The sequence below is a fragment of the Colossoma macropomum genome, unplaced genomic scaffold (assembly GCF_904425465.1).
Source record: "Colossoma macropomum unplaced genomic scaffold, Colossoma_macropomum, whole genome shotgun sequence".
Classification (NCBI taxonomy): domain Eukaryota; kingdom Metazoa; phylum Chordata; class Actinopteri; order Characiformes; family Serrasalmidae; genus Colossoma; species Colossoma macropomum.
The window spans coordinates 18,159,293-18,177,675 of record NW_023494806.1 but is presented as its reverse complement, the minus strand read 5'-3'; the positions used below and the strand labels follow the sequence as shown (position 1 = coordinate 18,177,675).

General features: G+C 38.7%; 1 protein-coding gene across 1 annotated transcript in view; it reads left to right on the top strand.

The window, feature by feature from the left end:
• The window catches only part of sart3 (spliceosome associated factor 3, U4/U6 recycling protein), a 33,406-nt gene extending 16,615 nt beyond the window's left edge, over positions 1-16,791 (top strand). The window contains exons 6-19 of the mRNA XM_036597919.1: positions 983-1,107; positions 2,553-2,708; positions 6,163-6,301; positions 6,886-6,993; positions 7,470-7,547; positions 7,929-7,987; positions 8,810-8,919; positions 10,163-10,275; positions 10,933-11,009; positions 12,665-12,833; positions 13,216-13,688; positions 14,196-14,348; positions 14,975-15,162; positions 16,448-16,791. Coding sequence (XP_036453812.1) covers positions 983-1,107; positions 2,553-2,708; positions 6,163-6,301; positions 6,886-6,993; positions 7,470-7,547; positions 7,929-7,987; positions 8,810-8,919; positions 10,163-10,275; positions 10,933-11,009; positions 12,665-12,833; positions 13,216-13,688; positions 14,196-14,348; positions 14,975-15,162; positions 16,448-16,637 — 2,138 coding nt within the window. The 3' untranslated portion in view covers positions 16,638-16,791. The remainder of the gene's footprint in view (positions 1-982; positions 1,108-2,552; positions 2,709-6,162; positions 6,302-6,885; positions 6,994-7,469; positions 7,548-7,928; positions 7,988-8,809; positions 8,920-10,162; positions 10,276-10,932; positions 11,010-12,664; positions 12,834-13,215; positions 13,689-14,195; positions 14,349-14,974; positions 15,163-16,447) is intronic.
• Positions 16,792-18,383: the final 1,592 nt, after the last annotated feature.

Below are 18,383 nucleotides of genomic sequence, written 5' to 3'. Positions count from 1 at the left end.
TCCAGAGATTCACAATCACTGAATTGCTATGTGAGGAAGGAGAAATAAAGAATAGTATATTAAAGAAAGAACAGCAAAGGCTTTACACTTCCTTTTATTTTCCATGTTGTGAGAAAGCTCAGTAAGCAAAGCATCGTAATCATGTGGTTTTGGCTCTTTTGCTCATGTCTTACACAGAGCTGCTTACAGGCGTGTGCTATCAGGTGTTTGCAGACATCACTGACTCTCCTCTATCACAGCCTGAGCCAAGAGCTACCCATTCGACCTGCGCATAGCCAGATGGTCTGGCTTTGTCTGCTACATTCTCTCTCTCCCTCTGTCTGTTGATGAGAAGGCACCAGAGATACAGTGGATAGAGCTGCTCTACCAGAGCCAAAGCATAGATTAGGTTCCAGGAGCAGTTTGGCTTGCGTTTCCCCTGGCTGCTCTTTTGTAGGAGAAAATGTCTCTCTTCATGGCTACAGCAATCAGGAGTGCAAAAAAACAAAACCAGAAGGAGGCTGTTTTATTCTGAATGACCTTGAAATGAGAATAAAATAATACATTCACAAAAAAGCCCTGAATTAAAAAGCTGCAGTGTTGTGAAGCTGTTTTTGCATGATTTTTCCATTCTTGTAATGTGTTAGCCATGATTTATATTCCCTAAAGGCAGTTTAGATTATTTGGCAGAAAGAGGTGTTGGGACATGGCTATAGTGAATGAATGGGAGAAATTGCCAGTGTAGTTAATAATAGATCAAAGGTAGTGGGATGAAAGCCAGTTAACATGATTTCACATACATTCAATTTCTTTTTTTTTTGTTTTTTTTTATTTATTTTTTTATTTATTTATTTTTTAGCGTTCTGAGAAAGTTTGGTGTCCTTTAAAAGTGAGCTTAACCCTTATAATTGATGTGTCCAGGTGAAATGCAGCGTGTAAAGCAGGAATTTGCTTTTCAGTGTCTTTTAGCTGAGTGTTTTTAATAAGTGTGTATCGTTTGTAGATATGGAGGGCACCTATGCGGAATACTCTGATTGGACGGACGAGGGAGTGTCTGAGACAGTCACGCAACACTACAAGCGGTCTCTACAGCAGTTGGAGAAGAGGCGGCCGCATGAGGAGGCTTTGGTAACAACCCTCCCCACCATGCACTAAGCCAATAAGGCTGTAAACACGACAGCTATAAATCGCATATTTTGAATTTCTTTGAATTTCTGACCACAAAATGGAAGTGCTAATACCAAAATGACAAAAATAAATATATATTAACATTTTTTCTGTCTTTTACACAACAGTTAGTAGAATTACAGTCCGAGACAACAGTTTATCTAAAAGAGAAAGTGAAAAACCCTTTATAAATCATCTAGGGCAGCAACCATGTTCATCCAAGCCAATATTGTTTTATGACATGCTTTCTTTAGTCAAGCAGTTGTGCATTCTAAATTTGCTGTTTTACAGATCAGTAAAAATATAAGGACAGATTTAGACTGTACCATAGTTGCAGCACTATTTTTAGCAGTTATAAAACCAGAAAATATTAATCTCTGCTGATTAAGTGTAAAAGTTGAATTATAATTAAGAAGTCACAGGCATGGATTTGAATCATCTTCTACCCCAGTTAAACCTAATAGAGATTTATTGACAGATTCCCAAAATACTGAAGTGAGAGTACAGTCCCAAAATATATGCAAAAATTTACTTGAGACATTAAAAGAACACACATTACAATTATTTAATAAAGAGTTTAGTGCATTTTGTAGCATAGGCTTTAGGATTAACTTTATAATGTAAAAATTAACAGACTTCTTGTTTCTTCGTTTTTCATCATATGAGGCTTAGATTGACTCCACTGTTTGGAGGCTGTATGTTAACCTGACTAGCTCTCAGTGTTTTATTTGCATGCATCAAAATGATACAGGCACCAATTATATAATAATAATGATGGTAATAATAATAATAATAATAATAATAATAAATAGTAAAATGCCTTGAAATCGAAAAAAAAATGTTACTTTTCTGGCACAAAACCTCTCTTCAGGTTGAATCCTGAGAAATAGTTGTGTGATTGCTGTCAAAATTCACAAATGGTAGAAGGCCAAAAGCATGTTCAACTAGAGCTGGGCGATATGACAGTATTTATTGTTATAATGATAAATTGTCACAATATATCACAGTATGCTTTTCTGAGCATATTGTGGATGTCGCCAGTACTTAAAAACACTTTCCAACTGCATGTTTCACTCTCAAAGTTATCATACTTAGTCCTGTTTAATTGTATGTAGTGCAGCACAGTATGTGAAATGTTGAGTATAAATCCGTATGCCATAGTTTTTGATAGTATTTTTAAAAGCAGATTTACTTTGTTTGTTCAAACTTATCAGATGTCAGACAAGATATTCATTGCACTGTATTGTGTATCGTGAAAACTTCTTAAAGTGCTGTGGTATTGCATTTTTACCACATTGCCCAACTCTATGTTCATTTTGAAACTGTTTAACTACATTCTTGTAACGTCACGATTTTTTTGAACTCATCGTTTGGTTTTTAGAAAAGTGCTTCTCTGTGTGTTGCAGCTGATGGCCGAGCCACCGAAGCTGGCAGAGTATCAGGGCTACATCGACTATGAGATGAAGGAGGGTGATCCGGCTCGAGTTCAGATTATTTTTGAGAGAGCACTGGCAGAAAACTGCCTGGTGCCGGACCTCTGGGCTAAATACACTACCTATCTGGTGAGTTCTAGTCAAGGTTTCAGTCAAAACCCACATCAGGCACTGTTAATGGACTCTTTACTTTCTTTCTGTTTTATAAAGCATGAGCACTTTCAACACAATAGTTCAGGGGAAAATCTTATCTACACGTTTGCCACACCTTACTTTTAAATGTAGTTGATGAGCCAAGACATTTTTGGTGTCTAAAGTTTCCTTCTTTAGGTTTCCACAGGCTGATTTAGCTAATGCAGTGTAAGCATATACCCTACCAATTAGGACTGTGCAAACTGTAAAAAAAAATAAATAAATAAAAAAACTTGCCTGAGACCGTTTCTCAAATAGACTTGTGTATGTGGTTTCTGGCACTGTATGACACACTCTCATCTATTAAAATGGGTGAAAGTATGGATAAATTTCTGGCTTCAGAATGCCTCCTGTTTTAATTCCTAGCTCTGTGATGTACAGACAGGTGACAAAGGAAAGAACTGAATAAATGAGTGGAGAATGCATGTTTCCAGGCAGGTAGTACAGTTGTTGTAATGCAGTTAAGCAGTTAACATCTGTGACATGTATAAAAGTGACTTAGAAAAAGGGTTCATTGTAGGGGTGTGAATAGGAGGAACTTCATTCACAAGACTACTCGGTGACATCCTCATTCAGATCTGTTGGAAAGACAGTATAGTATCATAGGGCTGGAAACTGTGACTGACAGTGAGAAAGCAAGAAAAGTCCATCCACAGCTACTTAGAGTGGATATTGTAGTAGCTGTAATGCATAAAACTCTGATTACAAAGACGAATGGCCATTTAAGAGTTCAGTGGCGTTAAAGTCATAGAGACTAATCTACAGAGATTTGGAAAACAGTGATCTGGTCAGATAAGTCATCCTTCATTGTATTCTCCACAAGTGTGTGAGTGCATGTGCAGTGTAGACAGAGAGATCCATACAGGCCTGAATGTTTGACGCTTACAGTGAGGGGGTCCGGTGGCTGTGTTATGCTATAGGGGGCATCTGCTGACATGGTTTGGGTCCACTTGTCCCCTTTTGTCACCTTTATTTTGTCATTTCTATCCTGATCGGAATGTGTCCCCATTCACAGCGCAGGAGGGGTCACGGAATGGTTTGATGATGTAAGTCATATGTTGTGACCTTCAGTCACCAGATCCTAATCCAATTGAACACCAGTGGGAGACTTGGGACTGTGCTAAACAGCGCTCTCTTTAAAACATCAACTGAGGGAATTTCTTTTGGAAGAACTGTGTTTCGGAGACTTGTAGAATTTATGATGAGGCTCACTGAAGCAGTTCTGGAGGCTTGTGGTGGCCCAAAAACTAAGGGCACCTTACTTTTTTCCCATTTTAATTTGTCACTGACTGTACATTTGGCCATTTTTATAGGTAGTAATGGGCAACAGCACCAATACTACGCACAACTCTGCTTTAATGTTCTGCATGTGTGACGCCTGCTGCAGCTTGCTTAATTCATTCGTGAGCATTTTAATGACATGGTAATGACATGCACAAGCCACAGAGCATACCAGCCTCAGTATATTTGAGAGGCCATCAGGGGATTTATGAGAGAGGGAGAGGGAGAGGGAGAGGGAGAGGGAGAGGGAGAGGGAGGGAGGGAGGGAGAGAGAGAGAGAGAGAGAGAACACAAAGGTGGTGATGGAGGAGATAGAGGTGGAATCGAGCACATAGAGAAAGAGAAAGCACCTCATACAGAGATAGATAGAAAGCACCTTGTCACATTGTATCAGCCAAATCTTTCACTAGGCTTTTTTTTTCCTCTAGAGATGAATGTAATTAACTCAGTATACTAAACCGAGCCTAATGCGCATTGCAGTATTTAGCCTTGCGACTCATTTTGGCTTTTAGCTTTATTCAGAACTCTCCCTTAGTGTCTGCTTTAGTGCGTTAAGAGCAAATGTGATGTAATTAAATCCAGTGTTGCCTGCTTGTACTGTGCAGAGGTGATTAGATTGATGGCAGTTCTGCTTAACCGAATTCTACGCTCCTTTTACCTTTAATTGCATTATAGCTTTTGCGTAATGGTTTCAGTCATTACTTGCTTGGTTTTTAATGAAGTGTTGTGTGTCAGATGAAGAACGCCTACATGGAAGGGCCTACGCTGCTTTGGCATAAAGCACTACAGCACCCTCCGGAATTACAGACTGCCTTGGTAATGATGAGCAGTGTAAGAAGCGTTTATCAGCTTCATCCTGCATGCAAAATGTGTGCATAAATCTGATCGTGAGGCAAGAAAAATAGTTTGAAGAAAAATCTTGCTTATTTATCATTATAGGAAAGATGAGAGGTTGATCTTTGCAAATCAGGTGGCAGCTACAGAAGTAAAAATACATGCTTTAAATGCTATTAGGGCAGCAATCGAAATTTCAGACAATAAATGTGAATATCAAAGCATTTGAAGCTTTTGCTGGACTATGTCAGATCTTTGATTGGAACCGGGTGCAATTATGAATTATAAATTAGATTGTTTTTAGATATTTTAGTACGAGTGTTCTGTAAACCACAATAAACCACAGTAAAATTAAAAACAATGTAAATACTTTATATTAAATGCCCATGTCCTACATTTTTTGTAATCAGTTTTTACACGACCATTTTCCAACCTGTCTTTATTCCTCAGAATTAAACAGGCTGTTTTTGATGCTGTGCCTTTAACTCCTTAATTGTTTAAATCTTGTAAAGTTGCACCAGCTTATTATTAGAATTATTATTTTATACGTTTTACCTGCAGACCTGCAGTCATTATTGACATTTTCCTTTTTAAGTGTGCATAAATCGTATGTAAAACAGCTGCCATGGTCTTTTGAGTTCAGTCTGACCTTAAGTCTGGCTCTTCATGAGTTCAGACATGCACTATTAATGTTGCCCAAAGATTTTTTTTTTTTATATAGATATCTTTTTTAAGGTCATACTAACCAGTACTGTGTCTCAAAGTCAAGATGAACACACATAGCTACCTAATTAAAAAAAGAGATCAGACTGTTCATTTACTCAAGAGCAACCCCATCAAGTTTGATTTTGTCGAACATGAATCATGAGCATATGTGCCAGTGACAAAGCCAGGGTTACATTTTAGTGAGGGTTGGTTACAGATTGAGGGGGGGCATTTAGGAAACATTGGCTTTTATTTATCAAGTTGCGAGAAGGACGCAGATTTCACCACCTTGAAGGACGTAGAGACTACTCTGCATCTGAGTCTGTGTAAATGAGCCGAAGTTTGAGCGCAAATTATTAATGAGCTTCACTGTGTGAAATCAGCGCTATAGCCTACCAGTACCTCATTTACATATCATTTATATGAAGCACATCCTAAATTAGGGAGCCAATAAATTGACAGCATTCAGTGGGTTGTGAGCCAGCGTCTTTTATTATAGAAGCACAAAACAAATTACCTTATTTTAATAGAGTAGCCAGAAATTACTGCTGTTTTCTTAACACCTCTTCAGGATCGTCAGTTGAAGATCAAAGAGTTGGTGTTGTCCTGTCATGAGCGAGCAGTCCGGAACTGTCCTTGGACCATGGGCTTGTGGAAAAGCTACATATTAGCTCTGGAGAGGCATGGGGCGGAGCATCATATAATCTCAGGTACTCACTGAACAGAAATGGAAATATGCAGTTTCAGTAACAGGTCTGTTGAAATGTCAAATATCTTTGCTGTGCATTTGTTTGTAGACTTTATACTTTTTTTAAGTGGGTCAAAAGTTTACATACGCTTTGTAAGTACTTGATGGCATTGCCTTTTTAATTGCTTAGCTTGAGCCAAACACTTGGGTTAGCCTTCCACAAGCTTCTCACAATACTTTGCTGGAGTTTTGCCCTTTCCTCCAGACAGAACTGTCAGGTTTGTGGGCATCTTTCTCAGACTTGGTTTAGTTAACATAAACCTAGACCAGTGGTTCCCAACCTAGTGCTCAAGGCCTCCCTAGGAACCACTGGTCTAGGTTTATGTAAACTTTTGGCTTCAGTTGTATACAAAATTCTGTATCAATAGGTAATAAGATTTTTTCCTTATTTTCTTACCTACTGAAAGTGTAGAATCTGCACTTTCAACAGGGTTTGTCAGCTAGGTTAAATGAGCTATGAGTAAGAAATGAATAGTAATTAATACATAATTACGCCATGCTTTTGTAATTGCAAATGATAACTTTCTTTTTTTTCTCCTATTACAGATGTGTTTGAGAAGGCCTTGAATGCTGGCTTCATACAGGCCACTGATTATGTGGAGATTTGGCAGTCATACCTGGACTACCTGAGAAGACGTGTCGATTTCAGCAAAGGTGAGAACTTCTCAGGGCTGTTTTACTACCCATATAGATTTAAGTCAGTGTGAAACAAACTGTTTCTGACAAACACATTTTCTTTCCATACTGTGATGTATTTCCAAGTGAATGAGTATCAGGGAGAGTCTCTGAGCTAGCCGAGCATTTTCACTCAGTGATTGATGGTGGAATCGTGAGGTAACATGATATTATTGGTTAATATTAGTTTTACCTGCCCACTGGTACACGGCAATGCAATCAAGACTCAGAAGAATTTTAGAGTTGGACAAAAAATATTTTTTTTGTTGAATGTTAAAGAAAACAAGAATTTTGTGTTCTAAATGATTCACGTATCATCAAGATATGATGAATCATACGTAAAATTAACAAGGTAATGCAGAGTCTTTCAAAGCTTGTCCTCTTTGTTTAACTCTTAAGTATCTTTTTCTTACTGTTTATTCATTTATTGATTATTTTCTGGTAATTGTTTGCAGAGGGGAGCAGAGAGTTAGAGGAGCTGCGGGCAGCTTTCACACGCTGTCTTGACTACCTGAAACAGGATGTGGAAGAAAGTGAGTGATGCTTTAGGACACTTTTTGATTCATTGTGTATTAGCATAAAATCATTTTTCTTTCATTTTGTTAATAATAAGAGGCCACAAATGATTCCTTTTTTCCATTAATTTCATTTACCACGTGTATCAAAATCAGTCTTGTTTTGTTATAAACACTACTAGTACCACTAAGAAATGACAGGAATCTCAGTTTTCTGACAATCCATAAAAGTTCCTGTGGAATGCATTGTGACTAGATGTTAAAAGATGTCATCATGTCATTTTTCCTGTTAATCACTCTTAATGATCACTGTAATCACATTGTCAGTACACAAAAAGCACAGTTGATCACTGGTTGTCATGATTGTGTAATGTCTTTATTTTGGTCATTTTGTTGCAGGGTTTAGTGAGAGTGGTGATTTGTCTTGTACAATAATGCAAATCTGGGCCAGAATAGAGGTAAGTCTGTAAGTCACTTTCATCTACTGTTACGGACCTTTCAGTGCTAAGGCTAGCTGGGCACGGGTGTAAGGAATACTTTGACAGAAGATGCTAACATGGTTCACAAATAATTAAAGCTAGTGGCCACTAATTACCATGCCATTTGCATCACTGTCATTAATGGTATTATTTCATTAATTATTAAAAACATTTGATAACTTTAAGCTGTCGACTAGTTCCTTGATGTCTTCAATGCCTTCTCAGGCAATAGTTGAGGCAATAATGAGACATGCATTTAAGGAATAGTTTGTGTAAACGAAGGTGTGGTTAACAATTACTAGAATGTCTTTTAAATAATGCCTAGTTATGCTTTACGAAACTTTATTCACCGTTTGTAAATATCTAGGTTGACAAATTTACTACAGTTCATGCATTGGATTTTTCTGAATATATGATTTGACTGTAAAATCATCAGCACATTACACTTCACTAAACTGCATACATTGTTTGAATATACAGTTTAAATGTAAATGCTGATATACTCAACAATTATTAACGTCATCTGTGTAAAAGTCATTGGTGGTTACTAAATTGCATTCATAGTTTGGCTCTGCATGCTAATAGCGCTTGATTCTTTTGGTTGTACTGATCCTTTAAAATTAATCTTAGGACATGGCTTTCAGACTCAGATCCTGCAGGGATAAACTGTGCAGTTTAGGAGCCCTTTCCTAGGTTAAAAAGCCTCTATGTTTTGAAAACCAGTTTTTAATTTGAGCATTTATGGTGGTCTCTTGGAGATCTTCTTTCAGTTTATTGTATTTATTTATTTCCTTTTAACAGGCATTGCACTGTAAGAATATGCAGAAAGCGCGAGAACTGTGGGATAGCATCATGACAAAAGGGAACGCCAAATACGCCAACATGTGGTTGGAATACTACAACCTGGAGAGGTTAGTGTTACATAACTTACAGCGATCGTTTACATAAGTCCACAAACTTTGGCATGTTTAGCTTTACTACTTTAAGAACTTGCCTTAATGCTCATATCTGGGCTATCAGAAAATTGTCAAAACCCAAGACTGCATTCTTGAGATCTCCTGATTCAGTTTTTCTGCCCTGCAAACTGATGGTTTTATTTTGAGTATGAGCCAGTGCTCATCCAATCGTTGTTTTTTTTAAAAAATAAGTAATCCAGCCACGCATTTTACGTCAGATGTTGGTAATTAATGTTATGTTAATGCTACACTAAAATCACATTTTTACAAAGTGCATAATGTGACCTTATGGCCGTTTTCTTGAAAAAGTAAAATGTGTGCGGTTAATGGCAGGAAGTAGAAAGCATAATAGCCAGTGTTATGACAAAAGGAAGCTAAATCAAACACTGAAACCCCTTTGTTGCAGATACACGTTTTTCACTTTTTATAAAAAGTTACAGACATGTAAATTGCTTTGTTAACTTCTAAAAATGCACCTCACTAATGCAGGTTTTTGATAACATTTATTTACTTTACCCACAGGGTAAGATCAGATCATCACTATCTCAAAGTATGTAGTATTAAGTGTGTACTTTGTGATCATAGGACTAGCAGATGTTTAAGACAGATGTCCCCAAAAACTGTGCAGCGTTCCCATTTAATATGACTTCATCATTAGTGGTGCACTGAAATGAAAAAATCTTGGCTGAAACAGAAATTCAGGAAGACTCTGGGCTGAAAACCAAAAAAGTTTTTAGGCTGTTGTATGTAGTACAGTATTAAGGTTGCAGTATGTATTACAGTATGTAAGCCGCAGTGTGTATTATGTTATGTATTACAGTGTGTAGGCTGCAGTATGCATTACTGTATGTAGGCTGCAGTATGTATTATGGTATGTATTATAGTTTGTAGGCTCCAGTATGTATTATGGTATGAAGGCTGCAGTATGTATTACAGTATCTGGGCGGCAATATGTACTACAATGTACAGTATGTATTAAAATATACGTCTTTACAGTATGGCCTTTTTCTCTTTCAAAATTTTGGTGCTTCCTTGTTAATCATATAATTGTTATACAGCAGTGTTCAGAATGGGCTGTTATTTTGTGTTTGAGATCATGATAGCCGTTGTTTATATGTGTTTTATGTCTTTGATGATGAAAGTCTTTGAAAAGATCAGGATGTGGATGTAAACTTTGTATACGTTTGTGTTCACTCAGGTCGTATGGAGATGCTGTACATTGTAGGAAAGCACTGCACCGGGCAGTTCAGTGTACTTCTGATTACCCAGAGCATGTGTGTGAAGTTCTTCTCACCTTTGAGAGGGTGGAGGGTAAGTTCTGCTTCAACTCGCTACTACAAACTGATTTTCTAATCATGGACAGAGTTTAGACCAGGTCTGAATTATAAACACATTGTCCTTTTAAATGAGACCAGTTACCCCATACAGTGCGTATAGATAACTGGACAATGTACAAAGTGTCGCATAATGATAAAGTAAAGAATGTTCTGCTTTCTTTTTCTTTTCTTTCTGCTTTTCTTTCTGGCTTTCTTGGTGTCTGTATATCTTTCTGTCTGTCTGTATTTCTATCTTTCTGTATTTCTGTCTTTCAGTCTTTCTGTATATCTGTCTTTCCATCTGTCTTCTGTCTGTATTTGTCTTTCCTTCTGTCATTTCGTATTTCTTTCTATCTTTTTGCATCTGTCTGTCTTTCTGTCTACATGTATCTTTTTGTATTTCTGTATTTGTCTTTCATGTCTTTCCTTCCTTCTGTCTTTTTGTCTGTATTTCTGTCATTCTGTCAGTATTCTGCATTCATCTTCCATTCTGTTTTCCTTTTCTTTTTGTCTTTTTCCTTTCTTTCTTTTGAATTGAAATTCATTTTGTTTCATCTCTTTCATTCTTTGTCTTTTTCTTTCCTTCTGTCATTAGTGTGTTCGTTCATTTTTTGTTGTTATTCGTCTGATTAACTGTTCTGACCCCCGGCAGGCTCTCTGGAGGACTGGGACGCTGCTGTGCAGAAGACTGAGTCCAGGCTGAATCGAGTGAATGAGCAGAGAGTGAAGGCGAGATTCTATTATTTTTGTAGCCTTTCAGCCACAGAGCTTTTAAAAGCAGTGCTAGCTTTAGCCATTAGAAGAGAAAAGGCACTGTTGAGCCTAAAAAAAAAGGGAGCAATTTGTAAAATGTTATGAATGCTTGTTACATTCAGTTCCTTTCGGGCCTTCATAGCTGTTTTTTTAGGAGAGAGATTTTTGTCCTGCTGGAAATGTCACATTTTTGTTACTCACTAGTACTTTTTTGTACTGCAGTCAGAACTAGTCTACATGAAATCTATCGAGATGCTCTATTAAGCTAATTGAAATAAGAGGAGTTGACCGGGGCAGACTATATGAGCCGTCCAACCCTCAGCGGGAATGGGACTAGATCTCTCTCCATCTCTTTACTGAAGCAGCTGCATTGCCACATCTATGTTACTGATCTGCCATTTACAATTAAGAGTGAAGGAGAGAGCATGAGATACAGAGGATTGTCTTTCATGGTGCTCCACAGCCCAATAGGCTCTGGTTAGGATGGATAAAGCGTTATTGATTTTTCAATATTAATTTTTCCTGCTCGCAATTTACTATATTAAAACATCTTGATTATTGATGTGATCGTCTAGTACATATTTAAAAAAAGACAAAAGAAACTGATGCATAAAAAATAAGCATGAACCATGGAGTGGCACTTTTGAATGTTGTTAGATTTAAAGCTATGTCTGAAACAACTCAGCCAGGTCCAGTTGAATTTTTTTTATATTGTTAGAGTCGTTTTCGGTTGCAGTGCAGGAGAGGTGACTGTTCTCTAGCATCCACTCCTCTGAGAAAACTTGTAGCTGCTACTGTCATTGACGTGCATTTTTTTAGAAATCAGCTGCTCTTGAGATATTTTGACTCTAATGTAGACTCATTGCTGATATTGTGCAGGGAACATGGTAAATGATTGTAAATTAGTATGTGAAATTAGTGCAAAATACTTTGCTTCCTGAATAAGCTTCCTGCATCAAGCAACTACCACAACTCCATGCAAGTTGCATAGTGTAAAGCCAGCCTTAAAGGATTCTGAAGATTCAAAGTGTTACCATCTTGATTTGTTTGTTTGTTTGTTTGACTTGTTACAGTTTTTACACATGTTGTTCGGACTGAGTGGTTGACCATTTTAATCAGGTTTAGATCTAAAAAGTCATCAGACAGGAACATGGCGAATGACTATATATATGTTTAGGAATAGAACTTCTGAATGAGTTCCGTAGTCCTTTGCAGTCTCACCTCCTGCTCTAAAATGCAGGGGTGTGGCTAAAAAAGGCTTCACCTATGGACTTAAAACTCTCTGTTTCGGGAGTGACACTTGGGACAGCATTTTTTTAATCAAATTTTTCATTTAAAAATCAGACTCTTGAAAAATCTAAATCTTAATTTTAAAAGCACCTAAATGGTTGCGCTACTATTCATTTTTTAAAATTCATTATTAAAACATTGTTAATAACTGTCCTTTTTCATAAAAAAGAATTAATAAGATTTGTCACTTTTTAGGAAATCTAGGGTCAAAAATGCCTCAGAAATTGTGAGTGAAATTTGTAAGAGTCATTTTGTACTCATGGTCCAGAAATCTAATTTGTGACATGTCTGAGATCCATGTGTGCTTTTCATGCCTGCTCTAAAGCTGTGTTTGTGCACAGGCGGCGGAGAAAGAGGCCCTGCTGGTGCGGCAGGAGGAAGAGAGAGCCGAGCAGCGCCGGAAAGCCAAGGCTGAAAAGAAAGCCCAGAAAAAGAGCCAGAAAACAAACCGAACAGGAGACAAGAGGAAGGCAGAGGATGATGGTGAAGATGAGTGGGGAGAGGAAACAGGTAAGGGCAGAGAATATGAAGGTGCTGCCGAATGAGCCTTGTAACAGATTGCAATGAATTACACAAACTGTTTCATACTTGTGTTGTTTCTGTAGCTAGCAAGCCAGCAAAGACATCACAATTTCATGCTTTATTTATATTCTGAGCGCTTGATTTCTTTTGCAAGTTTGCAGCTATGAGATTTAAATTTTGACCCACAAATGGTTAACTTAGAAAAAATGCTGAAATGTAATGCTTTAGTTATTTCAGTGGTAATGAGAATATGAAATTTTGTTACAAAGATACTGTTTATTTTACTCACCTGCACCACGCAATGATGACCAATGCATTAAAACAGTGCCAGCAACTCACCACAGAATAATGTTTTTTGTCCCTCCATCAGAACTAGCGCACAAGAGGCACCGGGGTGAGGGAGATGTCATCGCAGCGGCTTTAGAGGAACAAATGGAGACAGAGAGCAGCCTGATCGGGCGGCGCGCTCCGCCACGCAAAACAGAGCCGCCGGCAGCCCGGAGGAACCAGCAGGTGGTGCCGGAGACCTCATCCATGGTCCAAAAGACATCGGACACCACACCGGACCAGCGCAGAGATTCCAACACCGTGTTTGTTAGTAATTTAGCCTTTAATCTGGAGGACCCCGAGGGCAAATTGAAGGCTTTGTTTGGAACCTGTGGGAAGATCATGGAAGTGCGGCCTGTATTTACCACTAAGGGAGCATTCAGAGGCTACTGCTATGTGCAGTTTGAGGACGAGCTGGCCACCCAGGAAGCGCTGAAGCTAGACAGGCAGGAAGTGGACGGAAGACCGATGTTTGTCTCTCCCTGCGTGGATAAAAGCAAAAATCCTGACTTTAAGGTACACTGCAGGTGCACTTTAAAATTAGCTTAAGGCTTCAATGTGGACTGAATCAGGGCTGAAGTCCAGCACAGTCTCACAATTTCTCTTCTCTAATGCACCTACCAAACTAGGGCTGATAGTTATTTCACATTAACAATAATTTCAGCAGTAAAACTCCACCTCAAATACTTCTGTTGTCTGTTTTTGTTTATATTTTCAAAGTGACATAGTCCGAACAGGGCAGCAATTTAAATAGCTCATGTAGTGAACTACCACGTTAAAATATTAAACTTACTTAAAATAATAGCAACAGTTACAAATAACAGCTAATTTAAAAATGTAGGTATGTTTTGGAATAGGTTATTTAACCTATTACCACATACAGTATGTCTAACTTGGGCTCATGGGGGTCCTAAGCAGCTGCCTACTTGAAGCACATTCCTGGAAAGCTGCTTTGGCAAAAATAAGAATGAATTAAAAATAGAAACTGTTCGTTTGTGATTTCCTGATGTCTGTTTCTGACAGGTCTTCAAGTACAATACATCAATGGAGAAGCATAAAATCTTCATCTCGGGACTGCCCTTCAACTGCACTACGGAGAAGCTGGAGGAGCTGTGCAAGGAGCACGGAACAGTCAAAGCTGTCCGCCTGGTCACCAATCGCTCTGGCAGATCTAAGGTCATTGATGCTCTGTAAATGTTAAAGCAAACTGTCCCCCAACATTCGTACTTCTTAAGCTGCTTTCAAATGTTTCTCACTTGCAAAGTCAGAACGAGTCTTTGCGTGGAAGTGATTTGTAGTTACAAACATGGAGGATGGATTATTTGACTGGCAGCATTAGCTAGTTAGCATGATTTGTAAAAATGTACCCAATGCAATGAATAGTTACAGAGTGGCCTAATTGGTGACTGCTACAACTAAGCTACTTAGATATCTGCATGTTAAATAGCCCATCAGTATCTTAAAATCATAGGCCAGAAATAAAAACGGCAAAAGTTACTTGTCAAATAGTGAACTCAATTAATGCTAAACCTCAGATCTTGCTGGTTACTTATCTTACTTTGTGTTCTCCATCAGTCAGAATCCTTATACATTTATATTGCTCAGATATAACGGGTCGCTGTTGCCCTTTTGTGTTTAAACTGCTTTTTAATGTTTTCTAATGTGTTAATGACCTAATTAACAATCATTAACAAAATAATTTTAAGCCATTCACAAGACCTTGATTAAGGTTGTCTTATTGTAAAGTGGTAACCAGCTTTTATCTGTAAACTGACTGTGGGTGGTGTCATTCTGTTCTGAAGGGCTTGGCGTATGTGGAGTTTGAGAGCGAGGAGCAGGCGTCCCAGGCCGTGCTGAAGTTGGATCGGACTAAGATGGAGAATTATACTCTCTCAGTCGCCATTAGCAACCCACCGGCTAGGAAGACAGAAGTCAGACCAGCGGCTAGCCGTGTGCTGGGAGCCATGATGCCTCGGCAGCTACAGGGCACGTGAGTACAGCAGCACCAACACAATGACAGTAACTGTTGAAAGCTACATTCTCTGATTGACACCAGAGGGGGCTTGAGTCCCTGCTCTTCTGCCCTTGCGCTCGTCAAGTACCCTTTTCTTCAGTCTGTATAGTAGTTGTTTTGTATGACCATTCTTAAAGACGTTTCCCGTAGAGCTAGTGGGTCGGGTTAGGTTCCACAGGCTTCATCACTCTTGAGTGCCCCGTCTTGTGCTGTATAGACTGGTTCACTTCAGTAACTCCAAGCTGTTATAGATGTACGCATCATCATCAGAGTATGTCAGTTGAGCGAGGCGGCAGACATTCCGCTTCTCGTTCAAACCGTTCTGTAATCACTCCACTCTGGATTGTCTATTTCCAGCTCACACATCAGAGAAATCCTGCTCCACACCTGGTCCATATGACTCATTCTTATCAAAAAGACAGTACTGACTTAATAAACAACTTTAGCTAGGACTGGCTCGGAGTATGGAGCAGTATTTGAGTGATTTCAGAGTGAGAGAAAACACCACCACTCCAACTTTCCTAAAAGCCATTCCAGGCAAAATTACGCCGCTCGTGCACACTGTTGAAAATCTAATGAAATATTGTTGAAAATCCCAATAATAAGGCGCCGATTTCTCTTTTTAAGAAAGTGCCACATTGTACAATGCGGTTATTTGAAACAACCAACCGGTTGGTGATGAGTGGTACTAATAGTTTGCCGAACTATGACACATCTTTCATTAGAAAGGAAAAAATAAATTTAATAAAATTGGCTTCAAACCATCCCTTTTAAAAAGGGAATTAAATTGATTTTCACTGAAATGTCAACAAAGTCTTTCTGATTGGTGATGTACTTTACTGTAGAGAAACCTACTCACTCAGATCTCATCACAGTGGTGCTGATAGGAGCCAGGGGTCTCAATGTGTACATTTCAAATGTAGTCATTTTATTTACTATCCAAAACAACCAGTGAAACTACACGTCTTGAGTTTTTATATGTTGATGATGGTAAAATAGTAGTAAATCTTTTCTTTAGGGACTCCCCTTTATGAACAGATCATTAAACAGTGTCATCAGTGGTGTATTCATAACCATTTCATAAGAACTTTCCATGAGGGAGCTTTTAGAGGTGGATGTCTGGTTCCTGCTAAGTTTCTCTAGAATGGAGATTTTTGCATCGAGCCACTCTAAATGACTTTGTATTTTAACCATTTAATTATGCACAATTGGCGTTTCAAAGGCTGTTTTTGCTAATACAGCATTTATGATCTGTTTTCAGTCGAGGAAAAGGACGGACGCAAGTCTCCTTACTCCCTCGCTCCCTGCACCGGCAGAACACCCCGGAGGCCAAAGCGGAGAATGGAACGGCTACCAAACAGCAGCATGGCATGACTGACGGCCAGGGGCTGGACACTGGAACTAAATCCTTGTCCAATGAGGACTTTGCGAGGATGCTCCTGAAGAAGTGAAACTGCTTCTGCAGCACCTGAACATGACGAATTAACCTGCCTTGTGTCGGAAGCCATTCTGTGTCCTTATTACAATTGGGAGGAAGAAACAACAGCATTTTAATTTTTTTCCTGTAAATATGTGAAGCACCCCCAAAATTATATATAGATAAAAGATTTTAACACAGTGTCAATAGAAATGAGTGGGTTGTTTTGTGTGTTGTTTTTGTTTTTTTTTCTGGTTGTTTGATGGGGGAGTGAAGTGGGGGAGACCTGAAGACTACAAAGTGAGTATTTTTTTAACAAGATGTCAAAACAACCGTGTGAAACATGTTGTTTTAAATAAGGTATATGCAAGAACTTGATATTTACTATGAAAGTATAATGTATCATAAATGAGAAAATAGTTGTTTTTTTTCTGTATGTATTTGCCATCAATATACTGGTTATTTTCTCTATAGACTGCTTTGGTCAGCCAGTGCACACCATTTGCCTTTTGTTCAAGGCAAGAAAAAGAAAAAAAAGGCTAATCTTTGCTTTACGGAACTGCGTTTGTAAAAATAATTTATTTGCAGTACTGGAACCCTGGGATGCTCATTCTATCGTGCTTGTTCTAGATTTCATGCCAACTTCAGTAATAAACATGCTAAATAACTTCATGAGGAAAAAAAGAATAGAAATGTTGTTAGAAAAATGTAGATCGCCTCAGCTCTTGAAATCCAGTATGTAACTATCATGACCCTCTTTTGGTTTCCTCTGCTATTCTTTACCTTGCATTTTGTTGAGATCCCAGTGCTTTCATTCATGAGACTGAAAAACACTTTGTTTTGCACCAACCTCGAGTTATTCACATATTTTACACAGCTTGACCGCTCGCCCAGCGTTTGAGGGCGCATTCCCTTACGGCTGACACGTAGCTTGCAAACCTGCCTTACCCTGTTGGCTCAGTATTGGCCATGCCATGGCCAGAAGGATGACAGCTACTGTATAAAGGAGGCTGGAGATCCTGTCCCTGTTCCATTGCCAGACTGCACAAATCTAGAGGTTCTAGAGCTCAAACTGAAGTTCTAAATTAGATCTAGAATTGAGAGAATTCTTAGGGCTGTGGTTGAGCTAGGTCTAGATCTGTGGCCACCATTCCTCCTCCTGCTCCTGGAGATCTACCTTCTCATGGAGTCTAGTTCCAACCACTATCTTCCACACAGAGTTCTCCAGAAGTCCTTGATTAGAGTAGATGTGTTCATGTTGGCTTAGGTTGGAACTAAACTCCGTGGAAAAGTGGCTCTTTAGCAGAGGGGCATTGTGACAACTGCTCTAGATTCTTTTACGTCTGGCTGTGATGTTGCCTTGGACCGTTCCCTTTCTCTGTGGAACTGACCGTTGTGTTTTTAAGAATCTATGCAGCTGTTTATTGCTAGAACCTTCCGCATTAGTTTGCCTGAATGAACCCATTTCCTATAATGTACTGTATATACACCATCATTGAATATCTTCAGTCATAAGGATTTTTTCTGGATGAGAATGGAAGAAGCCTTTCATTGGTTGCTCTATGATCTGTTGAAAGTATTATTTTAGTAATATTCTTTTTCGTCTCGTACCCGTCGTCACCAGTCAGAGTGTTTGAGTGTTCACCTCCTTGGTGGTTGGCCATAGTTTTGTAAAGCGTTTGTATATTTTGATCTGAAGGAATAGTAGCTCTATGTATTTGCTTATGATCACCACAGTGGCCTAAAATAGTAACGAGAAAAGAAAATGTGCTGTTGCGAT